We start from the raw sequence: 26,020 nt of genomic DNA on the forward strand, positions 1-26,020 counted from the left end.
CACTCTGGAGATTATATCTGCTGCTCCCCAGCAATGCTGTCTTGCAGTGTTTACTACTGCACAGGGACTCTGGGTCTTACATTAAAATACTCCATGCTCCTAGGAACCAAATTAAACCTGTGTTCCCTGCTTTCAGGAAGCAACTGCAGCTCTGGCAGTGAAGGAGAGCCGGCAGCCCTGCATGCTGGGATCTGTGTCCGGCAGCAGTCTGTGTCCACCAAAGATGCCCTCATTGCTGGAGAGGCTTTGTCTCTTCTCGTTACGTGCCTACAGCTTCGGAGTCAGCAGCTGGGTAGGAAGCCGCTATCAGTAACTCATTTCTTTCAGGATAAGCCAGATTTCTTTTAAGAATTGACATTGCTTTATAAATAGCTCCTTTCAGTGAGAGAAGGGGAGGGAGGAGCAAGGATGTAGCGAGGTGGAAATGGCGTTAGAGTGGGTTATTCTGTAGGAATGCGGACGTGTTTGCCGAGCCTTCAAGGTACATAGACGTGCCTTTGCCCCCACACCCAACTCTACATCAGGTGTTGTAGGTAGCACACTGTGTCTGCCCTGTTGGAGAAAATTGTAACTAAGGAGTTGAAGCACCAAGGTCACTATTACATTATAACTTAGACGTCAGCGTTATGCTTCTGGTAATGACCCCATCATTAAACATGCGTATGGGGATGCTGGCTTTATTTGGTTCCTCAGTATCTCTGCTCTGTCTTCTTTTTCTTGGTGATTCATCTATTTTCACAGCTTTAAATCCACCTGGTCACTGATAGTCTACATGTTGCTTTCCATCGTGGGCTGTACCACTCCTCTACTGAGCTGTCTCAACCCTAACCTGTCCAGAATGGGCTTTGATATTGTTCATATTACTCCGAGTTCCCCCAATTTATGAGCGGTTTCAGCCTCCTGCAGACTCTGCCTACGGACCTTGGAATAACTATTACATTTTACTGTATCTGCTTCTAGTCTGTGAGTGCAGCCTCCCTCAGACTATGGGGATTCCCATTTGTACCCTGTCGTGGGTAGTACTTTCATTGGATCTTACCAGTGTTGCCCTAATTTGTCTCCTACCTCTCCCCTTGCAGCTTATTCCCCATGCATAAGTAGGAAGGGCCTTTCAGTGTAGGGTCAGAGGATGTTGCTCCTTCTTCAGAACCTCCAGGCTTCTCTGCTCATCCACAGTCAAAACCCAAGTTTCTACTAAGCCCCAAGCCCAACACAGTCCTCTATACCGTGGTTCAGGTTTCCCCACCTTCTTCTTTGTCACTTATTCACTGGCCTCTTTGTTATTTCCACAGTACACAAGGGACGGTCCTGCCACAGGCCCTTTACACTGGCAGATCCCTCTTTCTCCTCATGTTCTTTCCTCATTTGCACGTCTTCTCATGCAGACACTTTGGTCAGACGTTCCCTGACCATTTTTCCAAAGGTTAAAGCCTCCCCAGTGCCCTCCCACAACCCAAGCCCCTCGCCTTACGCTGTTGGCATCACTTACATGTGTTGCCATCTGTCGTCCCGTCTCCTCCAGCTACACCGTGAGTTCACTAAGCCAGGGACTGGCTCATTCTGTTCCCCGCTGACTCTCCAGCCCACAGGCACGTTCTCATGTGCAGGAAGCTAACTCTGGTTTTTTTAATTGTTCCAATTGTGTAGATTTAGCTGTTATTTCTTATTTCAGACCACCACCGATAAGACTTGATGGTCATGGTGTGTTTCTTATAACATACAAACTAGTTTTTGTAAGTCAGAAGTGAAAATCATCAAAATAAACATAGAAGTTCCAACTTTATAATTAAAGTAGTAGCTGCAAAGATTTTCTGAGAACAAATGAATTTGAAGATTTTCATATGGGAAGTATAAATCATTATTAAATGGCTTTTCAAACCAGGATCATACTCAAAATTTAATTTTCCTGAAATTGTTTGATTTAGATGTTTTCAAGCTAAAAAAAATACAACTTCTCCAAGTTTTTATCTTTTCCCATCTATGAGCCTAATTTATGGCGTATTTCCTAGTTACTTGCACTGGTAGTTTGTAGAGATACGATTTCCTTATTCTGTAGCTGGTGCATACAGGGTAGTGGTGCTGAGGTGTGTGGTGAGCCACACTCACTTCCCTGGGGTGAGTGGGCAGTCACGGAGGCCATTGTGGACGGACCATCCTGGGGTTTGCTCTATGTAGAAAGGAGAAAATTATCTGCTTGAATTGGATCTTAAGAAATCACTCAGGAATACCATCACCTGATCAGTTCTTTCTCCTCTTTCGTTCTCTTTGTGGTCCTTAGCATCTTTCTATAGCTTGCCGTGTGTTGCCGATTTTATCATCGATATTCTGCTCGGATCTCCAAGTGCTGAGGTAAGGACTTCTGTTACTTAGCAAAACCTTTTGGCCTTGTTGTTATAAAAGCCTATCGCATTGTGAGTACAGAAGGAATAGCTGCAGACCACCTTTCAGAAAGAAAAGTGACCATTTGGAATATACTGCCTGCCTTCTTTTTCTTCCTCCACATTCCATCAAAAATTTTGGCACTGGTGTTGGAACTGACTGATGTTTAAATTTTGTTGATAACAACCAAAAGGCAGCAGGTGTTAGGTTTCAATATGCTGGTCAGAATCTGGAGAGGTCACCTTCAAACCAGGCACTTTTGTTGTGTTGTAATTCTTTCATATGTGATAATTAAAGTGAACTTTTTAGATATTTGAAAGTGGGGGTTTTCTGACTTGTTTTCATTGACTTATAAACCTGTTGACCATGTAAAGTAGTAATTTAGGAAATTAGTTTCCAAGCCACATTTATTTGTTAATTAGTCCATTATTCTGTAGAATCTTTACCAAAGTTAGAACAGTCACATTTTTCTAACTCTTGCAGTCACTTGAACAAGTAACTGGTGTGGGTTTTCAGGGTATCACTTTTCTAGTAGTCTGAAGTGTTGATGGCATCTGTCCTTTGCTGCTGGTCACATTTCAGATCCGCCGGGTTGCCTGTGACCAGCTGTACACTCTTAGCCAAACAGACACTTCAGCACACCCAGAAGTGCAGAAGCCAAATCAGTTCCTCTTGGGCGTTGTTCTCACAGCTCAGCTGCCTCTCTGGTCCCCGACAAGTATCATGAGAGGAGTCAATCAGAGGTATGTAGTAACCCACAAGAACAGAGTTGTCATTCTTTGTGCTTTCCTGTAAAGTCCATATGGGTTTGTGGGTTTGTTTTCTCTCTCTCTCTCTCTCTCTCTCTCTCTCTCTCTCTCTCTCTCTCTCTCTCTCTCTCTCTCTCCCTCCCTCCTTCCCTTCCTCCCTCCCTCCCTCTCTCTCTCTCTCTTAGTATTTATCTATTTTACTTACTTATTTTTGGTTTTTTGGATCCCCAGAAACAGGAGTTACAGACAGTTATAAGCTGCCATGTGGGTGCTGGGAATTGAACCTGGGTCCTCTGGACTCCTAACCACTGAGCTATCTGCTCAGCCCCCTCCATATGTGTTCTTGAAACAAGAGAGTGTCTCTCTTCCTCACCTCACATCCAGGTTCTGCCTGCAAGCCTCCTTCTCCATCGTCTTCACTCTGAAGTTATTTGAGCCTGTTCCCCTTGGTCCATGTCACACTTCTGTCTTCTTGCATGTCACATTCTTAGCTAAGGTATATTACAGAGTCTATAGATGACTCGGGGTAGTTTGGGCATCTTAAAACTTTGTTTTTTAATCTGTAAACATGAGCTGTCTCATTAGGTCATGTTTAATTTCTCCCAGAGGTGTTTATCATTTTTTCTGTATGACTTACATCCTTGATTAAGGTGAATCTCAAGTATTTTGTTATTCTTGATGACATTTAAGTAGAGTTAGCTTTTTAATTTACTTTTCAGATTGTGTACTGTTGGTGGGAGAAACAGAACTTACTTTTGTTTGTTGACTTTTAAATAAGATTGTCACATTAGTGAGCAGTATGTCCATTTCTACTGCTCCAATTTGGATGCCTTCTTTCTTGCCTTATCACTGACTAGAAGCTTCAGTGTTCTGTTGAATAGAGATGATGAAAGTGGTCCTCCTGCTCTTAGGGAGAAGCTTTTGGTCTTTTACCGTGTGTGGAATGGGAGGTTCAGATGGAGGTTTCATATGTGGCCTTAATTATGTTGAGATAGAGCCCTTTGGTTCCTACTTAAATCAGTGTTTTGATTACAGAGCAGCATTTAAGTTGGTTGGGTCTTTTTTGTTAAACTTATTTTTATCTAATGTGTATGGACATTTTACCCGCATATGTGTCTGTGCACCACTCGTATGCCTGTAGAGACCAGAAGAAAGTATTGCAGCATCTGGCAGTAAAGTGTCAGGAACCAAACCTGGGGCCTGTGCAAGAGCAGCAAGAGCTCTTAACCACTGAGCCATCTCCTCAGCCTCCGTGGTGAGGGCTTTGCCCTTATCACCGGAGCTGGTTTGCTAGGCTCCTTCACTCCCTTCCTGTTAATGAGGGGTTTCTGTGTTATTTTTAAGTTGGACTGTCACTGCTTCCCAGGAAACCAGTCCTATTCATGTTCCATAACCCTTGAGGTGTATTGGTTTGTTGATATTGGAGATTTTTGCTTTAGCATCTGAGGGATGGCAATATTAAAAATCTCAGCACAAGCTTTTTTTTTTTTTTTAAGGTTCCTATCAGGATAAACCTGAAGTAGACATTAATTGTATACTTTTTAGTAATGAAAAATAATTCTTTAATAGTTTAAAACTAATTTTCAAGAAATAGTTTTACTTAGTAGGTATCTGAACCAAAAATTAGATGCCTTCTTTTTTCCCTTGATTATTTTTACTTTGGAATTGGAATTTTTCCTAGGTGACATTTTCTTAAACATAAACATTTATTTGAAGGACAGTGATTCTCAAGTGAAATTTTTCAGTTGTTTAAGAAGTTGAAGTTGTTGGGTTTGTCCTAGCTGTGAGAGTTACTTAATTCCTTCTACACTTAGGGAAAAAAGCAAATGACGAGGTCAGCAGTGACAGCTCAGTGCTTAAGAGCAGAGGACCAGGGTTCAGTTCCCAGAACTCACATGGTAACATCCACGACTCCAGTTCCAGGGGATCCACTGCCTTCTTCTGATCTCTCTGGGCATCAAGCACACACACGGCACACATGCAGACAAACAGTCACATGTAAAGGAAAATAATAAATCTTTTTTAAAGACAGAACCTTTTTTTTTTTCCTTTTTTTTGGGGGGTGGGCGGTTTCAAGACAGGGTTTCTCTGTGTAGCCTTGGCTGTCCTGGACTCACTTTGTAGACCAGGCTGGCCTCAAACTCAGAGATTCGCCTGCCTCTGCCTCCCATGTGTTGGAATTAAAGGTACCCAGCCAAAAAACCTTTTGACAGTATATTGACTTGTGAATACAGTTGAATAGTTATACTTTTCATAAATTTGAAATTTGTATCTCTCAACATTGAAAATTTTCTTAGTTTGGCATATAATTAGCAATTACCATTGCTAACTTTTCTACATACTTTACCAAAGTTTGTATTTAATTTTTACCCTCAGAAAGGCCTGAGTTTGGATATTTTATTATCTATATTTTTAAATCACCTAAAAGTCTTGGTTCATTACCCCTAATTGATACATTTATGTCTATTTGGATCTTTATGCATACTTATTCTATAATTGACTATAATAAACATTTAAAAATCAGAAGACTGAGAAATGAGGTATCCATGGACACCACCTATAACTGGTAGCACCAAGATCGAAACCAATCTGATTCCACCACCTACGCATCTGTCCACTGTAATACAGTCTGCTTCCAGAGCCTATGCGCCTGTCCACTGTAATACAGTCTGCTCCCAGAGCCTATGCACCTGTCCACTGTAATACAGTCTGCTTCCAGAGCCTATGCGCCTGTCCACTGTAATACAGTCTGCTCCCAGAGCCTATGCACCTGTCCACTGTAATACAGTCTGCTTCCAGAGCCTATGTGCCTGTCCACTGTAATACAGTCTGCTCCCAGAGCCTATGCAGCTGTCCACTGTAATACAGTCTGCTCCCAGAGCCTATGTGCCTGTCCACTGTAATACAGTCTGCTTCCAGAGCCTATGTGCCTGTCCACTGTAATACAGTCTGCTCCCAGAGCCTATGCAGCTGTCCACTGTAATACAGTCTGCTCCCAGAGCCTATGCAGCTGTCTACTGTAATACAGTCTGCTCCCAGAGCCTATGCGCCTGTCCACTGTAATGCAGTCTGCTCCCAGAGCCTATGTGCCTGTCCACTGTAATACAGTCTGCTCCCAGAGCCTATGCAGCTGTCCACTGTAATACAGTCTGCTCCCAGAGCCTATGCGCCTGTCCACTGTAATACAGTCTGCTCCCAGAGCCTATGCAGCTGTCCACTGTAATACAGTCTGCTCCCAGAGCCTATGCGCCTGTCCACTGTAATGCAGTCTGCTCCCAGAGCCTATGCGCCTGTCCACTGTAATACAGTCTGCTCCCAGAGCCTATGCAGCTGTCCACTGTAATACAGTCTGCTCCCAGAGCCTATGCAGCTGTCCACTGTAATACAGTCTGCTCCCAGAGCCTATGCACCTGTCCACTGTAATACAGTCTGCTCCCAGAGCCTATGCGCCTGTCTACTGTAATACAGTCTGCTCCCAGAGCCTATGCGCCTGTCCACTGTAATACAGTCTGCTCCCAGAGCCTATGCGCCTGTCCACTGTAATACAGTCTGCTCCCAGAGCCTATGCGCCTGTCCACTGTAATACAGTCTGCTCCCAGAGCCTATGTGCCTGTCCACTGTACTACAGTCTGCTCCCAGAGCCTGTGCGCCTGTCCACTGTAATACAGTCTGATTCCAGAGCCTGTGCGCCTGTCCACTGTAATACAGTCTGATTCCAGAGCCTATGCAGCTGTCCACTGTAATACAGTCTGCTCCCAGAGCCTATGCACCTGTCCACTGTAATACAGTCTGCTTCCAGAGCCTATGCGCCTGTCCACTGTAATACAGTCTGATTCCAGAGCCTATGTGCCTGTCCACTGTAATAACAGTCTGCTCCCAGAGCCTATGCAGCTGTCCACTGTAATACAGTCTGCTCCCAGAGCCTATGTGCCTGTCCACTGTAATACAGTCTGCTCCCAGAGCCTATGCGCCTGTCTACTGTAATACAGTCTGCTCCCAGAGCCTATGCACCTGTCCACTGTAATACAGTCTGCTCCCAGAGCCTATGCACCTGTCCACTGTAATACAGTCTGCTTCTAAAGCTGTGTGCTGCCCACTGGAGTACTTTTGTAGTACTTTGATTAATCTACATAATTGCTGTCGCTCCTCTTATTCAACTTTATTCTTCTAGGTCTTGTTTGATATTTGTTAAATGCTATCAGTCTTTCTTGTTTTTTTATTCAGTGCTTCTAAAAATAACTCCGTGCATTTGATAGGTAATTGGTAGATATGATTCATGAACATATGCAACCAGAGCTTATGTTATTTTAAAACATGATACATTTGTAAGTTTCCTTCTCTTTACACTATTATTCTTAGACTACTATTGAGCAAAATTATTAATTTCCTTCATGCTAAAATAGATATTTAATGTAAGTATTTATATATTTATGAAAATTACCTTGTCTGGCTGCTTTGGGAACTCTTTTTTTTTTTTTAAGGAAAATGCTTTATTGTTTAAAATTAGCCTCTTTTTAGTAACTGAACGCTCTCTGATTTTTAGACTGCTGTCTCAATGTATGGAGTATTTTGATTTGCGGTGCCAGTTATTAGATGATCTGACAAGTAAGTAAAGTCACTTCGATTTGGTCTGGGGGAAACACCGAAGACAGGCACAGGGACAGAGTACCTCCCTGTCACAAAATGAGAGTACAGGTCTTTAGTGTTCTCACCTGGCTTTGATGTTCTAATCCAGTGAATATTTTTGGTCCTGAATTTTATTTCCTGTAATCTAAAGTGAATTTTTTTTGTTTTCTTGGAAATGGCATGTCAATCCATGAGCTGTTGAGCTCTGCCTCTGTTACATACCCAGGCAGTGTACAGAGAAGACTCAGTCTCTTTTAAAGCTGCCAGGCTCATGTGTAATTGAATTGAGAGAGGTTAAAATGAAGGACCTGACTCTCCATCATAAGTTACCTTACCACGTTTTACTTTAAGGTTTACTTTTACTTTATTTATGTGTACATGCATGTGTTGGTGTTGTATGAATCTGTGCATGGGTGCCTACAGAGGCCAGAAGAAGGCATTGGATCCTCTAAAACTAGAACTGCTGGCAGTACTAAGCCACCCTTCATGAGCACTGGGAACTGAACTCAGAGCTGGGTGTAGTGGCGTACCCCTGTAATCTCAGCACTCAGGAAGGCAGAAGCAGGTGGATTTCTGTGAGTTCCAGGCCAGCCTGATCTACAAAGTGAGTCCAGGATAGCCAAGGCTAAACAGAAAAACCCTGTCTTGAAAAAAAAAAGGGTTGGGGAAGGGGATGCTGAACTCTGGTCCTCTGAAGAGCAGGCAGGGCTTTTAACCACTGAGCACCTGTCAAGCCCCTGTTCTGACAGTAGCAGTGAAAAGGGCAGCTGGAATCTGTTGGAGCATGTTGATAGTACTGTAAGGCAGTCAGTGACTGAGAAAGCAGTGTTAGAAGTTACTTTTAGAAGTGGAAATTTTACTCATCTGCACTTTCAATTAATGCAAATAGTTATAAATTATGCAAATGTCCTATGTAAATTTTAGTTGTTCAGACCAAGTGTTTAATATATTCCCTGCTTTTTACTCCCAGACTCACTTCAGATTACAGGAAATAAAATTCAGATTAAAAATGTTAATTGGATTAGAACATCCAGGTGAAAATAAACATCCCCTCTGAGTACACAAGTTCGACAGCCCCATGTTGATGAGGTTCCTGGACAGTATAGGCTTAAAGGAAACAACATATGGTTGTTCTCTGTGTTCTAGAAAAAAAGAACAGAATATCTTCTCAAAACCAATGTCTTTGCAACACTTCATGCAAAAATCTTTCTTCATGTAAATGGGCACAAAGCTCTAGTGTTTAGTAGCTGATACACTTGAGCTCTGCAGGCAGGTGCTTTCGTGGCTCTCAGTCAGGACCCCACCTCTAAGCAATGTAATGGGTTTGCTTTGTTGGAGACTGGCATAGTTGGACTGTGTGTCCTGACTCAAGTATAAGATGCTTATAGGGAGAGAATGGGACCACGTCTGTATAACTGCCTAGCCTCTTAGGTACTTTTCAGCCATGCTTCCAGTGTAGAATTTGACTGTCAAATTTGACTGTTTGGCAGAGTAAGAGACAGACTTACTAAAATACAGAAGTATTCTCTGGAGTTTGGGTCATGGTTTAGAGACGTGGGCTTTGGCTGCTTGATAGTTGTCTTTTTAGGAAGCGCTGTGTCTCCACAGTGCTTCGTTCTTCTCATTGCGGTCCATTCCCCACTTCTCCTGGGAATGTTTGTTCCCTAAGCCAGGTGCTTTGTTAGAGCAGTGACCGCCTCCATTGTCTCATACTTAGTGTGCAGCATGGTGGGCTACACAGCGGTTAGTCAGGTGTTTAGTTGGCGCAGGAGATGGCCTTGATAGTGTCTGCAGCCAGAAGGCTATTAATGGCAAGGTTTGTGAGACCTGTGAAGTGAAAGATTAGGATTTTAGATTGAATTCGGGACGTTGAGTCCATGAAGAAAAATCTTTTCTTTGTAATAGATTTCTGTCTCCTCGCCTTACCCCCTTCTCAGCCTCAGAAATGGAGCAGTTACGAATCAGCCCAGCTACCATGCTTGAAGATGAGATTACATGGCTGGATAACTTTGAACCCAATCGAACAGCGGAATGTGAGACCAGTGAAGCAGACAACATCTTATTGGCAGGACATCTGCGACTCATTAAGACCCTGCTTTCACTCTGTGGGGCAGAAAAGGAGATGCTTGGTAATCACTGCTTCATTTTATTGTGGGGGGAGGGTACCTTAGTTCTCAGTTCCTGCCACCGTGTGCTGTGTAACTGTGACAATATGACAATTGCTAAATGTCTCATGAAAAATGGACCTTTTAGGAGTAGGAAATTATCTGCAATTTTAATGCTTTGCAAAACATAGGCTGTCTTTTACCCATCATTAAATTACACAGAGAATTTTACATTGTCCAAAATAGTCATCACATAACTTTTACTATCAAGTAAAAATTATAAATCAGGGCCAGGCATGGTGGTTGATAGTTGTTTTTTAATCCCAGCACTTGGGAGTGGAGGCAGTTGGATCTCTGAGTTCAAGGACAGCCTGGTCTACAAAGCGAGTCCAGGATAGCCAAGGCTACACAGAGAAACCCTGTCTCAGAAAAACCAAAACCAAAACCAACAAACTATATATATATATATATATATATATATATATATATATATATATATATATGTGTGTGTGTGTGTGTGTGTGTGTGTGTGTGTCTGTTTTGCTATTATATATGTTATACTGTGTCTTCACTCTTATAAGGATGATTCTTATCTGGGGAAGTAATCCCCAGCCATCACCTCCTCAGTGTTGGGGAAAGTGTAAGATTCCCCTGGAGCACAGTTACAGTTTGGAGATATATATCCAAATGCTGAAACGAGCCAAAATGTAACTTCTACAGTTATAGCACCAACTAAAGTGTGTAGAATCTCCTCGGATATTGAGACTACCTAGAAAAGAGTGCTCCTTAATCAGGAAGGAAGAAGTAGTATTTTACACGAAGAAGATAGGCTGAAAAGTGTCATTAGCCCTTGTGTGGAGGATTTCCTGGTACCCAGAATAAGAATTACTCACTCGAACTATTCTACCCTGTGGTGGTCTTAGCACTTGTGTTTCTGACCCCTAAAAGAAGGCGCCTTCCTCTGACTACATTTTATCCTTGTTTCTTGGTCCCACCACTCCACAGATCTGTGCCACATAGTAAGCACTCAAAGAGTAAGCTTTCCTGTTGGGTAGCGTCAGGTGCCTGTGCTGCTCTGATGGGAAAGTGCAATAGGATCTTTGAATTAAAATCTGTGTTCATCTTCAACGTGATATTATGCTCTATTCCAGGTTCATCACTCATTAAACCATTGTTAGATGACTTCCTTTTCCGAGCTTCTAGAATCATTTTAAATAGTCATTCTCCAGCTGGCAGTGCCGCCATCAGCCAACAGGACTTTCATCCAAAGTATGGAAAATGCACGTTGTGTTCAGTTTTGGTAAAATCGCTTTAATTCACAACTGTAGTCCAAAAAGACTTTATTAACTTGGAGTATGTCTTGCATTGTGTGAGTTTGTTTGTACTGTTTTCTGCCACTTAAACCAGTGCAAGCAAATAAGCCCAGCATACAGTGAGCACAGAGGAGTGTCTTGGTACAGTTCTCATTGTCACGGGGGGGCGGGCGGGGGGGGGGCAGTAAGTAACTATGTGCTGAGTTGGTCAGTAACAAATTCCAAGTGAAACAACGGTGGTAAGAATTGTGTGTAGGGAGCTGAGTGTGGTGGCACACGCCTGTAATCCCAGCACTTGGGGAAGCAGAGACAGGCGGATCTCCTGAGTTTTAAGGCAGACCTGGTCTACAAAATGAGTGTAGTACAGAGAAACCCTGTCTCAGAAAAACCAAAAACGAAAAGAATTTTATGTAGGGACTGGAGTACAGCTCGGTGGTAAAGCGCACATTTAGCCATATGGGAGGTCCTGAGTCCAGTTCCCAGCACCACAGGGGGAATAGTGACTTATAAGTAAATAGACTCCAAGTGTAGGTTTCAGGATTTTTTAGGAGAAAGATCTTAGAACTTTGCCATTTGCTGGGTCATATTATGTTCTTATATCTGCAGCTGCTAGTAATTTATTACAGTTGATTTTGGAAGCAAGTTTTTATATTCATCTTTGCAGATATAAATGTGAAATATCTACATGTATTGTTAACCCTGCTCAAATGATGTTTAGGCTTTTGTCCGTAGAAAAGGTAGCAATAAGTTGCCATGTCACTTGCTCTGAGTCGCACTTAATTTTCTAAAGAACAGAGTTACAATTTCAGGGATGACAGAGAGGCAAAGCTTAATAAGAACTGCATGGAGTCCCATGAAGTGTCATGGGTAAACACTTGTCTAGCTGGAGGTGTCCTTATTAGCAGACTGCACTGGATGGCAGGAAAGGTTTTTAGAGCTCTTGGACTGCACTTAGAGCTATGGCTCCCATCCTCATTTCTGTCTAGTCTTGTTTTGAAGTATTTAGCACTAGGTCCCTGGGACTCTATTATTAAAGCACCAAAAATATATTAGTGTTTTGATTTTTTTTTTGCAGTAAACAGAAAACAATGTATCTCTAGCAGTTTTAATGAAAAAATGCATTAGTGAATGCTTCCCCTTATTTTGATTAAAAATAATAAACTCATGTATAATGCCCAGAATGGAAAAGCAGACGCGTTTCACCCTCCCAGGTGTACTAAACGTGCTCATCGGTCAGTGACCTTGAAGCAAAAGAGACACAGGACAACTTTCTGAAAGTAAATGTATTCTTTGTCACAATAGCAGAACTGCTTTGGCCTGTGTGTCTAGTGCCTCCCTATTCGTTTCTTGCCCACCCTGTTCAACCCATACATCTAGACAAGAATTACAGGACAGTGCCACCTCTGTGGCCCTTGTCCTCAGTGTTGGACTCAAGAGCCCCGGAGCCCTGCCCTGCTCTTTCATAACTGGTTCCACACAGAGGCTAGGTGTCCTCTTCTCTGTGTCCATTCTAAGTCTGTCATCACGTCAGGAATACAAAGTGGGCGCTGATTATGTGCCTAGGCTGGAAGGCAGGCAGCAGAGGAAGTCCGCTTTCCCGCCTGCCACTGTCGTAAACTGATTGGACAGCTATCTGTTTCTGTCTCCATTTTCTGTAACACAGTAGAAAGCCGGTTAGTGTCGTTGGAGAATTATTTGCCGTCAGCGTATTCGAGTTGTTAGTGGGCATGTATTCTTATTTTCATAGCTTCCCTTTTCTTTTGAGAGGACTTTGCTGATGCTTATCGGGCTCTGAAACACCTTCTGCCGCCTATGTTTAGAGTGCATAGATCACTAGCTGTCCAGTGTAGGCCTGAGTTTTCTGTATTTGGGGGGTTGTGGTGCTTGCATTTTGGTTTCTGGTGTTAATTTTAAAGATGGCATGTGTTTTTGTTCTTAGGTGTAGTACAGTAAACAGCCGACTGGCAGCCTATGAGGTTCTTGTGATGTTAGCCGACAGTTCACTTTCCAATCTTCAGATTATTACAAAAGAACTGCTTTCGATGCATCACCAGCCTGACCCTGCTCTCACTAAGGAGTTTGATGTAAGTTTTTAGATCGAGTGCTATGCTTCCTTGTGCGTGTTCATGTCAGTGGGGCTGGGGGTTGGTGTTGGTGTCGTCCTCTGTCACACTCACTTTGTCTTGCTGAAACAAAGCGTCATTGAGCCCAGGGGTGACCAGACTAGGTACCAAGCTTGCGCTGGTACCCAAGCTCTAGTTGTCACAGGTGTGTAGTAGGCACTTTACCTACTAAGCATCACTCCAGCACTCACTTAATCTTTTTTTATAATGGTCTCCTAAATATATCATTTACATTTACTTTTTGGTGGGTATATGTATGGAGCATGTATGGAGGCCAGGATGAATTGCAGGAGTTGGTTCTCACCTTCCACCATCGTGGAGGACCTGGTGGTTGAAATCATGTTTTCAGGCGTTGGAATGAGTGCCTTTACCTGCTGAGGCATTTCTCTAGCCACTAATGTAAGTTTAAGATTGAATTTGCATTATCCTAATCCCAACCAAGTCAATATTTTTTTCATGGTATGTTTATACACTAAATCAATTATATTTTTATCATACTTAATCACTTTATTATTATGAAATATCTTTTCATTTAGAGATTAGCCATTTTCAAACTAAAATAGTTAATCTGAATAAAAAGTAACATTCTAAACATTTTTGCTGTTAGGTCTTTGTATTTGTTTTTTGAGTATGTTTATGTTGGCATAATGTCAGGTACTGGGGTTACAAAGCTAAATACATTCAGTGAGATTCAGAGTTTATGTTAACAAAGGTTTTAGACTTTGGAGGTTGAAAAATGAAAGTTCTACCCAAGCTCAGGCAGGCCAAGACAGAGCATGCACAGTGGAGGAGACACGCTCATCAGCAGGTGGTCTGAGCACTCTGAGACAGTGTAGGGTGGAGGTGTGTTCTGGGTACCGTCCTAACAAAGGAGCACTTCATCGGGGACTCTCACAGTGCTTCTAGAGAAGGTGAAACCCGAGATAGGGACTTGACGACTCGTGATGCTTGCTGAAGCAAAGTCAGTCATCCACCTCATTGCACCACCGAGAAGAGTGTGAGCTGAACTGTGAGTATTAGGATGTGCAGAAGGGAAACAAGCCACTGTCAGAGCTAGGCTTGCTTTCTCCTTGTACATAATCTGTGTACATAATGTACAGGCTTTTCAAGTGTGTGAGTTGAATATCCCTGAATATATAAGTTAGGGCCGTGGGGACAGTTGTCCCACCAAGAGAACAACACTTGTAAAGAAGGTAAAATGTGGGCTGAAGGAATGGCCCAGAGGTTAAGAGCACTGTCCTTTCTTCCAAAGGTCCTGAGTTCAATTCCCAGCATTACATGGTGGCTCACAACCATTTATAATGAGATCTGGTGCCCTCTTCTGGCCTGTTGGCTCACAGGCAGGCTGAATATTGTATAAGTAATAAATAAATAAATCTTAAAAAAAAAAAGGCGGTGGTGAAGTGTGAGCACTGAAGTGAGAAGAGAGCTCGCCTCTCACGCTTCAGCTCGTAATGCTGATCTTAGCTGGCTTAGCTTGTATGTGTTTTCTTCACGTCAGGAATGATACCAATATATTAACATTAATTTTTTTTTTTTTCATTTAAGACCAGCCTCATCCTACAGAGTGAGTTCCAGGACAGCCAGGGATACACAGAGAAACTGGGTCTCAAAAATCTGTTTTTTGTACTACAAATAAACGTCAGTACTTATTAGCGCCTAGATAGCACCCTGCTGTTGGCTACTTGTGATGTGTATGAAAAACGTGTGTGCTCCGTAGCGTGCACACCTGCGTGTTTTCCTCAGCCGTTTGCCTATTACGTATATGCAGATACCATGTGTGTTCATGGTAAGAGAGCCAGGCACCTGCTGGACTCATGTTTCCTTGTGTAATTACACCATCCTTTTCTACTTGGAGAGGATTAGCCAAGATGCCTTATCTGGGCTATTTCTGCCCAGAAAAACAATTTATTAGGGTCTGCATTATTTGAAAGTATTTGTACATAAAACAATATGGTGTTTTCCTGTCACTTTAATTGTATGCTTATAGGGAAAGTCTAATAGAAGAACATTACCTTGTTTAAAAAGGGTACGTATAAAAGCATTACCGTGCTTGCTGGTTACACTGCAGGGTTCCTCATTAGTGCTTCCTAGAACATTGTTCCTTTAGTCAGGAAACTACGGTAGTTGTTTGTAGGCATCTCAGTATCTGCTTGATTCATGCCATAAAGCGTACATAACTAGATTGTAAGCTCTTGAGAGATTTCTGTTCCCTTTTAATCCCTGGCTCAGTGCCTGGCACATAGTAGGTCCTTAATACACACTTGTTGAATGATAAGTGAATGAATGCAGATCTACATAGATGAGCTAATACCTGCACTGTGCGACATGTTTTATGAACAGAAAGGAAACATTAGGCTGTTGCATTTTGTTGCACAGCAGCACCTAGCATGGTACTTGAGGGGCGTGGTTCTGTTGATGTAGTTCCGTAGCAAGCCGGATGGATAAACCTGAGATCACTACCTTTTCTTCCTGGTCGTCCCAAATGGCTGTTGTAGAAGTGTGCTGTGCTAAGAGTGCTCATTCTTCTCCCTGCTGTTTCTGTTCCTTTTTTCCAGTACCTTCCCCCAGTGGACAGCAGATCGAGCTCAGGGTTTGTGGGGCTGAGAAACGGTGGTGCTACTTGTTACATGAACGCAGTCTTCCAACAGCTGTATATGCAGCCCGGGCTCCCCGAGGTGATCTCCTCCTTCTGTCGTGTTTGCCGTGAGAGACTATGTGGACTTTCTGGAGTGGATTCCGTGATTAGTTACTGGAGTTAAAAGTTTGTTATTAGCTTCTGGAACCTGCAAAGTCTTTACAGTCATACATTTTTGTAAATATCATTTTAATCAGTTATTTGACCAAAGGTAGCCTTAAATTATTCTATAAAGTTGCACTTAATATTTTAGAATATGTGGTTCTATTTTCAGTCCATTTTATTAGCATAGTCACAACTTGCAGAGTAGCAGGCAGTATTTTAAGAATATTCCATAATTATTGTGTCACATTTGTGCCTAGAGATCTTCATCTTATTAGCTTCAGTTTTTCCATATCTTTAACCACACCAACTAGGAAATGACAAGCCTAGATATCTATAGGGCTGTCCCGTAGCAAACACTCCTTAGCATGCTTAGACAGCAGTGTGCGTGCTCATGTATGCCTGGCTGCTGTTAGTGTGAAGCACTCACAGTTCTTCATGTAATAATGCTTTCCTTTATAGTCACTCCTTTCAGTGGATGATGATACAGACAACCCAGATGACAGTGTGTTCTACCAAGTGCAGTCTCTGTTCGGCCATTTGATGGAAAGCAAGCTGCAGTATTATGTGCCTGAGACCTTCTGGAAGGTATTTAGAGTAGCTGTATATTTGATGTTAGATAGAATTTAGAGTTTGGCTCCACTCACTTCTCTGTCTTGGTTTTCTGTCGTCACTAACAGCCTATCAATGAGTCAACTGTTCAGCAAATTGGTACTTTTGAAATGATTACAACATTAAGAAAGTCATTTGTAATTCTGTTTATCTGTTTCAACTGTTTCTTATGATTCTTATTTTTGGCTCTTCTTTGGTTGGTTGTTGGTTATTCAAGACAGAGTTTCTCTGTGTAGCCCTGGTTGTCATGGAACTCACTCTATAGATCAGGCCAGCACTGAACACAGAGATCTGCCTGCCTCTGGGCTTAAAGGCATGTGTCACCACCCTTTAAACTCGTATGCGCTTGGCTTAAGATATTCTTTAAAGGAGCCAAAGAGGTGGCTCAGCAGTTGTACTACTTTTGCAGAAACATGGGTGTGGTTCCTAGCACCCACACCAGACGGCTCACAACCACCTACACCTACAGCTCCAGGAGGATCTGACCCCTCTGGCCTCTGCACTTACATGCACACCACACAGAGACATCAATACATACACATAATTTTAAAAAGTCATGACAATGCATCTTAAAATAGTGATTCAAATAATTTCTCTGACCCTGTGCCGGTATCACTGGTGTCTTCAAACAAAGGAAGTTACTGCATTTTGTCTCACAGAACAGAGGTCACGTCTAAGAGAGACACTTGCTGTTGAGTAGTCTGAGGACTCACCCTGAACCCACTTTTGGTTTTAGAGACTTGGTGTGATATGGAAGACCAAGAAAATGTACAGATGGCATAATACATGCCTGTCTCACGCCAATAAAAACCCACATCCTAATAGTGAACTTGTGTTTCAGAAGTGCTTGTGTGATTCCATGTGTCTGTTCGGGCCGCATTGCTTTCCCTTTAAAGACCTGTTCACTTCTCGCTACATAGATCTTCAAGATGTGGAACAAGGAGCTGTATGTGAGAGAGCAGCAGGACGCATACGAGTTCTTCACTAGTCTCATTGATCAGATGGATGAGTATCTCAAGGTAATGGCGGTCGCCATCGCCCCCGGCTCCCCCCTCAGCTAGTGTGAGAAGAGGGCCCTCAGGTTCCCAGTGACTGAGCCTCTTGACAGCTGCAATTCCTTCTTCAGAGCCTAAAATGAATACATTTACGTTATTGGAATTAATATTCTTTATTCGTCTAAGCTGGTAAAATCTATATTACATAATAAATGATTATTTGTGCGTGTGTATTTTTGCAGTATCGCTAGAGATGGTCTAGCCTCAGAGTGCCCAGTGAACTGATGGCTCCTGGAGGCAGGGTGGGGACCGGGAGACTTCTCTGGCAAAGGCCAGAAGGACTAGATAGTGTGTTATTTGTGGTGAGGTTTAGACTCAAAGCTTTCTGCCTTTCTCAGTAAACCATATGACAGATTTGCACAGAGGTGCAGCTGTACATCTTATCAATAAGTACAGTTATTATGCTTGGTCAGAGTGCTTCTACCTTGATGCACATAGCACAGGAAGAAGATTCAGAATTACAATGGAGGGCCTGCCATGATCATCTCCCATGACCCTTTGCGCTCCCTCCTCTTCAGATTGTCAGCATTGCTCTGATACTGGGGCTAATGATTGGTTTTTTACTTCAACAGAAAATGGGACGAGAACAAATTTTTAAGAATACTTTCCAAGGCATCTATTCTGACCAGAAGATCTGTAAAGATTGTCCTCACAGGTTAGTAAGCATGTCACTACTATATTAAATAATGACAGTTAGGGATAGGGGTGTAGCTCAGTGGTACAGCATCTGTCTGGCATGTACAGGGACCCTGGTTTTTGGCACCAGCACCATGTGGGAAAATATCTTTAAATGATATTTTAGGAAATTTTAAATGTTAGCTTATTGACTGACTTGTAGATAGATGTATTTCTTAGTAGACCTATAAAAGGTCAGTGGATTTATTTCTTCAGTTTCCATAATTACTTCATAGCTTTAAAGTATTTGTTGTTTGGTCAGCGTGCTGTTAAGATGTGAGGCTTTTCTAGTTCTCCCAGCTGTTCTGGGATGGGGGAAGCTCAGCTCTCATGGCACTTGCAGGCTTCTCCATTCATGGGCTTCTGTCGTTTCCCACTCAGATACGAACGGGAGGAAGCTTTCATGGCTCTCAATCTAGGAGTCACTTCCTGCCAAAGCTTGGAAATTTCCTTGGACCAGTTTGTTAGGGGTGAAGTTCTAGAAGGAAGTAACGCGTACTACTGTGAAAAGTGTAAAGAAAAGGTACCACACTTGCCCCGCCCAGAAGCGATGTCCGTGTTGCCCTGCGCTACAGGGTCCTGAGTAAGCTTGGCGGCTGCTTCCAGGACACTGTGCTGCCGTCCGTTTACATGCGCACTGAAAGCTTTTACATTCAGTACTTGGATTCTCTCCAGGGAGTTAATTGGTTTTTGTTTTTCCTTAGAGGATAACAGTGAAGAGAACGTGCATTAAGTCTTTACCTAGCGTGTTGGTAATTCACCTGATGAGATTTGGCTTTGACTGGGAGAGCGGACGATCCATTAAATACGATGAACAAATACGGGTAACTTCTTCCCCTTCTTGAAATTTCTCTCAACCATGACCCTCCTGTTTTTCTTTCTTTCCTTTCCTCCTCCTGTTTCTACACCCTGTCTGTCCTCTGAGAAGCAGCATGCTGCTAGTAGGACGGGCAGATGTGCAAATGGTGCCCTTCGTCTCTGGAAGGCTGGCTGTGAAATAAAATGCTCTTTTTTGTTTGTTTGTTTGTTTTTGTTTTTTTGTTTTTTTAACACCCAGTCCATCAGAGAAGCCATGTGTAAGTGGGAGGAGGAGTCAGCCCTTGTTTGGGAAAGTACAACTCAGGTTGCCTGACTTGACTAGGTACTGCCGAGTATATGCCCACTTAGTTAATGAGTTTTTTTACTTGTCTGTAGTTTCCCTGGATGCTAAACATGGAGCCTTACACAGTCTCAGGAATGGCTCGCCAGGATTCATCCGCTGAAGTTGGTGAAAATGGGAGGAGTATGGATCAAGGATGTGGGGGATCCCCACGGAAGAAAGTTGCCCTCACAGAAAACTACGAGCTTGTTGGCGTCATTGTGCACAGTGGGCAGGCACATGCAGGCCATTACTACTCCTTCATTAAGGATAGGCGGTAAGTAGTCTGCCTTCCCCGCTGACCTCTGTCATCCATGCTCACCACTGGAGAAACCTTGGGGGTGGGCAGAGTGGGGGAGAGGGTTTTACAGCCCAGGCTGGCCTCGGACTCTCAGTGCTTGCGCTTCTGCCTCCCAAGTGCTAGGCGTTCAGGCATGCAACATGGTGCCCAGCTGTAAAGAGATCTGTGCTATTCTTTGTTCTGCATTTTGAATTTTTAAATTTAGGATAACTTTTTACTCCTTTGATTTGAAAAGTTGTTTTAGAAGCTGAAATCACTGTACCTGAATTGCTGTGTTTTTCTTGGATGCTTTTAGGTGGCCCTCACCTGCTTTATATCTGCACGTAATGCATAGAGATAAATGTAAGGGACGAAGATCATTGTCTTAAATCTAAGTTGTTTGTCTGATCTCTGGGTCCTAGGGGATGTGGAAAAGGAAAGTGGTATAAATTTAATGACACTGTTATAGAAGAATTTGACCTAAATGATGAGACCCTGGAGTACGAATGCTTTGGAGGAGAATATAGACCCAAAGTTTATGATCAGAGTAAGTAATAGCTATTTTATTTTGTTTGTTTGCTTGTTTGTTGGTTGGTTGGTTTTTCTTTTTTCTTTCTTTTTTTTCTTTTTCTTTTTTTCTTTTTTTGGTTGGTTGGTTTTACAAAACAGGGTTTCTCTGTGTAGCCTGTGCTGTCCTGGACTCTCTTTGTAGACAGGGCTGGCCTCAAACTCACAGTGATCGGCTGCCTCTGCCTCCTGAGTTCTGGGACTACTGCTCGAGCTCATTTGATTTTTTTAATATATAGTTTTTTCAGATTAGATGCTATATTCTTAAAAAAACAAAATAGATTCTGTTTGTTTCATATTCTTGTACAGAGATATGATTACCTACTGAAGACAGTTCTAACATTTGGGCTTTCAAAACCTTATTGTGTGGTGTGGAAAGAAGTCTTCCCTTCATCCTCCCACCCCAAGGGGACGACCTTACTTGATTCCAGGCAACACTCGAAAGACCCTCAATTAACTTACACTTTGCAAGTGTAGTCAATAAATTACTGAGTCTGGAGGCCGTTTATCGTAGGTAGCCATTCTAAGAAACATCTTACTTACCAACAATTCTCTTTTAATGTCTTACAAACTAGCGAACCCATACCCTGACGTCCGCCGCAGATACTGGAACGCCTACATGCTCTTCTACCAAAGGGCCTCTGACCAGAGCTCCCCTGTGCTGCCCAAGAAGAGCCGGGTGAGCGTCGTACGGCAAGAAGCCGAGGACCTTTCTCTGTGAGTTTTTTGCCATGTGATTTTCTGTGTGGTTTCAGTGGGTTTGCTAGGACCTTCATCATATAATGCTGGATGTTTTAAAATGGCTAACTAAACATAAGAGAACTTCTAAAAAGAAAATGCTCCATGGACTTTATTGCTCCGGCAAGAACTTACTTTGTGTTTAGAAACATGCATATAAATTATTCGTGGCAGAATTGAGGTTTTTATTTTCAATGTAGAATTGAGGTATGTATATATACATTATTGAATGCACTTTCTGTCCAAAGCACAATACTATAACCAGAAAGATGAGTTTTTAATGGTCTTGTTCTCAGTGAATTTGCCTTTACTGTATTGGATCAAAAAAAAAAAATTTACACAGCTTATGTTCAAGCAGAGTACATAGTATGCAAGTCTGCCACATTTTAAACAAAAACCCCTTTACACTCAACAGTTCTTTGATTCTGTCTCTCAGGTCAGCTCCATCTTCACCTGAGATTTCACCTCAATCTTCTCCGCGGCCCCACAGGCCTAATAATGACAGGCTCTCTATTCTAACCAAGCTGGTTAAAAAAGGTGAGAAGAAAGGACTGTTTGTGGAGAAAATGCCTGCTCGCATCTACCAGGTAAGAACTCCATCAGCAGGGATAGAGAGTGGCAGCGCTGTTAAGAGCACGCCACTGTCTTGCAGAGCACCTGGGTTCAGGTCCCAGCGCTCACATGGTGGCTCGCAACCATTACCTGTAACTTCAGTTCCAGGGGATTCAGTGCCCTCTTCTGACCCCCAGAACCAGGCACACACATGGTGCACAGACATAAATGGAGGCAAAAGACTGATACACAAAACAAAAATAAATAAATCTTTAGAAGTGGCCGGCAGTGGGGGTCCAGATAATTCTCTAAGGGAGAAAATCAAGATGAATGTTAGAATCCATGCCGTACGTCCGGACTACTTGTGCGGGCTGCCTTCTCTGTTGTCCTAATGTGCCACTTCATGACCCTCACATGTCCTTGTGTCTTCTATGCCAGATGCAGAGGCTATAGAGACAGTGCCACAAAGACAAGTGTGCACTCAGGATTGCCAGAACCGTCCCTGAGCAGAGAATCACACTGTTGAAGTTATTTTATCTGAGAGAACAAATCGAGACTTAGAACCTTTTAGTTAAGACTAAGCCAACAGGGGTGGCCATTGTTTATCGAGTACCTACTCTGGGCTACAGCGTATAAACAAGTCTTAGTTTGGTTTGGTTTTTTGAGGCAGCTTCTCAACTGTGTGCCTGGCCTGGAACTCACTGTGTAGATCAAGCTGGCTTGAAACTCACAGAGATCCACCAACCCCTGCTTCCCATGTGCTGAGACTAAAGGCATGCGCCACCATACCTGGCTAAACAGGTTTTTACGAATTATTAAGCTACTGTAGAAAAGGAGGTCTTACTCCTATTTTTCAGATGGAACAAAACAAGGCTGATTTAAAAACAGAAATGGTCATCAGTCTCACAGGGCATGGGTTTGAATTCAAGACTGTCCATTTGCCCAGTCCAGACCTCTTCATGAGTAGTCCAGACCTTACACATGAATAGCCCAGACCTTATACATGAATAGCCCAGACCTTATACATGAATAGTCCAGACCTTACACATGAATAGTCCAGAACTCTTCAAGAGTAGTCCAGACCTTATACATGAATAGCCCAGACCTTATACATGAATAGTCCAGACCTTATACATGAATAGTCCAGACCTTATACATGAATAGTCCAGACCTTATACATGAATAGCCCAGACCTTACACATGAATAGTCCAGACCTTATACATGAATAGCCCAGACCTTATACATGAATAGTCCAGACCTTATACATGAATAGTCTAGACCTTATACATAAACAGCCCAGACCTTATACCTGAATAGTCCAGACCTTATACATGAATAGGCCAGAGCCAGCTCGGTGGAGCTAGAGAATCTAGGGAGAGTGTGGCGGCTTCAGAAGAAAGAACTGAGCGCTCGAGCCAGGGAGCCGTGGGATTGCTGCACGTAAAAAGCTCTGTTTGCTGAATCCCCACAAGAGGCTACAGATGGGTGAAAGCCTGCCTTCCCACAGTGCCTTAGCTTTAAAGGGAAGGTTTTTCCTCTCTCACTGTCTAAAACTCAAAGTTTGAGAAAGGTAATTATAAATTATAATTGAGCTGGGCGGTGGTGGCGCATGCCCTTAATCCCAGCTCTCGGGAGGCAGAGGCAGGCGGACCACTGTGAGTTCGAGGCCAGCCTGGTCTACAAAGTGAGTCTAGGACAGCCAAGGATACACAGAGAGACCCTGTCTCGAAAAACAAAAAAACAAAACAAAAATAAAATAAATAAATTATAATTTGTTTTTACAGACCTTCATTACCCAAACATTTTTGCTAGAAATAATCCATGTATTTGTTAAAAATAATCACTGTTTTTGTTTTGTAGATGGTGAGGGATGAAAACCTCAAGTTCATGAAGAATAGAGATGTGTATAGTAGCGACTATTTTAGTTTTGTCCTGTCTTTAGCTTCACTGAATGCCGTAAGTACCTAGTTATAACTAAAGAACTAAAAACGCAGTATCCTCGTCTCAGGTGCTAGCATTCTGGCTGGACTAAAACCCCATTTCCTGCAAATGTAAATTTACTGGGGGTCACTGTCACTCAGGCAGCTTTGGGCTGTACATTGTATGAGTGGTGTGGCTTTGCACATATTGAATTTTTAGATTTTATGACAAGTTTGAGGGACTATGAGGTTGAGTGCCTGTGGGTCCTCTCAGTTGCTTCTGTGCTTTATGGGTTAGCTCCTTAACCAGTAGTCATAGACGGTCAGGCTCAAAATTAACTCTCCAGTACTTCCTTGTCTAGAGTACCTTTGTTTCAATTTGCCAAAATTGAGAGGGCCTCATTTAAAAGTGAAGAAGATATCTTAACTTCTTAAAAATGTAAATGAGTATTTTCTGTTATTAGCTGGCTAGGCATTTCTTTATTCTTTGTGTTTGTTTGTAGCCCAGGCTATCTCCAAAGACTTGCCATGTAATTGATGATGGCTTTGAACTAACCTTTCTGCCTTCACTTCCTAAGTTCTAAGAATTGGTTTTTGTTGTTGTTGTTGTTGTTGTTCTGTTTTATTATTTGTTGTTATTGCATTTTATAGAAATATATATTGATTTATGATGTTTTTGTGACAAGAACCCTCTTTTCCTCCCTTTCAGACTAAGCTAAAGCATCCGTACTATCCTTGCATGGCAAAGGTGAGCTTGCAACTTGCCATTCAGTTCCTTTTCCAAACTTATCTACGGACAAAGAAAAAACTCAGGTACGAGTGATATGTTTTACCACTCTGTTGTTATAGAAAATGCTGATTGATTCGATGAAAAAAATAAATGTATAAATTCTGCTTTTCAAAATATTGAGGTACTACTTAATGTAATCAGCTTACTCAGACATAGCTTCTGCCTTTAAGAAAGGTTTAATGAGAAGGCTTGATTTAAAAAAAAAAAAAAGAAGAAGAAAGAAAAGAAATTCCTCTGCTACAAGACATAAATTTGATGTCTTTGAGAATTGGGAAAAATCATATCTGTCGGTACCTTCAGAGGATTTTAAAAGGAAGAAATAGAGAAAGCATGGTTCTAGGCAGAAAGGGAAAATCTAGAGTAGCAAGCAGGATTTGCATAAGGCACCCGTGTGTGACTGGATAATTGTGTTTTTCTGTACTTGTAAGGGACTCATTAAGACTAACTCACTAGGTGCTATACCAGGAGGTCTGGGCTGTGGTCAGCGGCAGCTCCCGGGGGAGTTTGAGCAGGACATGCTCAGAGTGACGTTTTGAGCTCCAGGCATCAGCTGCACCTTACTCATCACTGGCTTTTATCTCCAGCGCTTAGCAAGGTGCTGGATCATTATAGGTTCTGGGTTAGCAATAGTTGATCCGCGAACATATGACTGAAGGAAGGAGAGCTGAGAGAAGGAGTAAACTTGGGTTGAGACGGGTTAAAGTTGGAAGACCATGGAGCTCTGGCTAGCAAAGTGAATAAGCTGAAGTCTGAGCTTGGGGAAAGATTCTTCAGCTACACTCTGGAAGAAAAATAATCATTAATGGCAGCCTCGTTTTATGTGTAATGACCAAAAGTACATTAAGTGATAACAGCATTACACGATTTAAAAAAGACCAGGTTTCTGTACTTTAAATCATGTTATACATAGTGTTGTCATTTTGTCTGTTTCTACCATTGCGGGGAAGGGACACTGGGGTCTCAGGGGTGGTATAGTCAGACCACTTTTTCTCTGCCAAATCTTGATGCAAGATATTAGTGATTTTAGCACTATGGTATAAGACATAAGCTGTTCTAAAGGTGAGCGCTGTGACACACTCGTAGTTGTGCCAGACAAAGTGTTATGTACCAGATGGTCTTCATCAGTTGACCTTGACTGATGAAGGTGCAGAAGATAAAAGTGAGTCAAAGATGTAGGCCTCATAGGGGGAGAAAGGGCCACGACTAACCTAAGCGTGGAGGCACTGAGTCATGTGAGTGCACAGCCACTGCGTATTTAATCTGCCCTCTGTTCCTGGCCACAGTGGAGTAGGTAGGTGGGCAGGAGTGGCATTGTGAAATGACACTCTGGAGTCACTAGCTGGAGCCTAACATTGCTCTCTGCTCTTTTAAAGGGTTGACACTGAAGAATGGATTGCTACCATTGAAGCATTACTCTCAAAAAGTTTGGATGCTTGTCAGTGGCTTGTTGAATATTTTATTAGCTCTGAAGGTCGAGAATTGGTAAAGTAAGTGTCAGAGTCTTTTAATTAAAAGAAATATGTGTCTTTTCCTATCATTTAGAAGTAAAGCTTTTTGTAACCCTTTACATTTCAACTTGAAATCATTTTTCAGGTTAGAGTCCATTTTAAGCTTTTCACTGAAGTGGTAAGAGATTTGGCCACTCCAGAGCCGGACTA

General features: G+C 42.5%; 1 protein-coding gene across 2 annotated transcripts in view; it reads left to right on the top strand.

Annotated features, from left to right (window-relative positions):
- USP24 (ubiquitin specific peptidase 24) overlaps positions 1-26,020 on the top strand; it is a 137,105-nt gene that overhangs the window by 86,153 nt on the left and 24,932 nt on the right. For both annotated transcript variants that reach the window (XM_084785558.1, XM_084785559.1), the window contains exons 36-55: positions 137-292; positions 2,279-2,349; positions 2,962-3,122; positions 7,672-7,733; positions 9,692-9,883; positions 11,011-11,128; positions 13,112-13,256; positions 15,854-15,973; positions 16,498-16,623; positions 17,568-17,666; positions 18,275-18,357; positions 18,759-18,900; positions 19,082-19,201; positions 19,572-19,792; positions 20,218-20,342; positions 20,938-21,079; positions 21,537-21,687; positions 23,514-23,609; positions 24,282-24,385; positions 25,736-25,849. In XM_084785558.1, the coding sequence (XP_084641684.1) occupies positions 137-292; positions 2,279-2,349; positions 2,962-3,122; positions 7,672-7,733; positions 9,692-9,883; positions 11,011-11,128; positions 13,112-13,256; positions 15,854-15,973; positions 16,498-16,623; positions 17,568-17,666; positions 18,275-18,357; positions 18,759-18,900; positions 19,082-19,201; positions 19,572-19,792; positions 20,218-20,342; positions 20,938-21,079; positions 21,537-21,687; positions 23,514-23,609; positions 24,282-24,385; positions 25,736-25,849 (2,548 nt within the window). The remainder of the gene's footprint in view (positions 1-136; positions 293-2,278; positions 2,350-2,961; positions 3,123-7,671; positions 7,734-9,691; positions 9,884-11,010; positions 11,129-13,111; positions 13,257-15,853; positions 15,974-16,497; positions 16,624-17,567; positions 17,667-18,274; positions 18,358-18,758; positions 18,901-19,081; positions 19,202-19,571; positions 19,793-20,217; positions 20,343-20,937; positions 21,080-21,536; positions 21,688-23,513; positions 23,610-24,281; positions 24,386-25,735; positions 25,850-26,020) is intronic.

Source organism: Acomys minous, assembly GCF_964271855.1.
Source record: "Acomys minous genome assembly, chromosome: 6".
NCBI lineage: Eukaryota > Metazoa > Chordata > Mammalia > Rodentia > Muridae > Acomys > Acomys minous.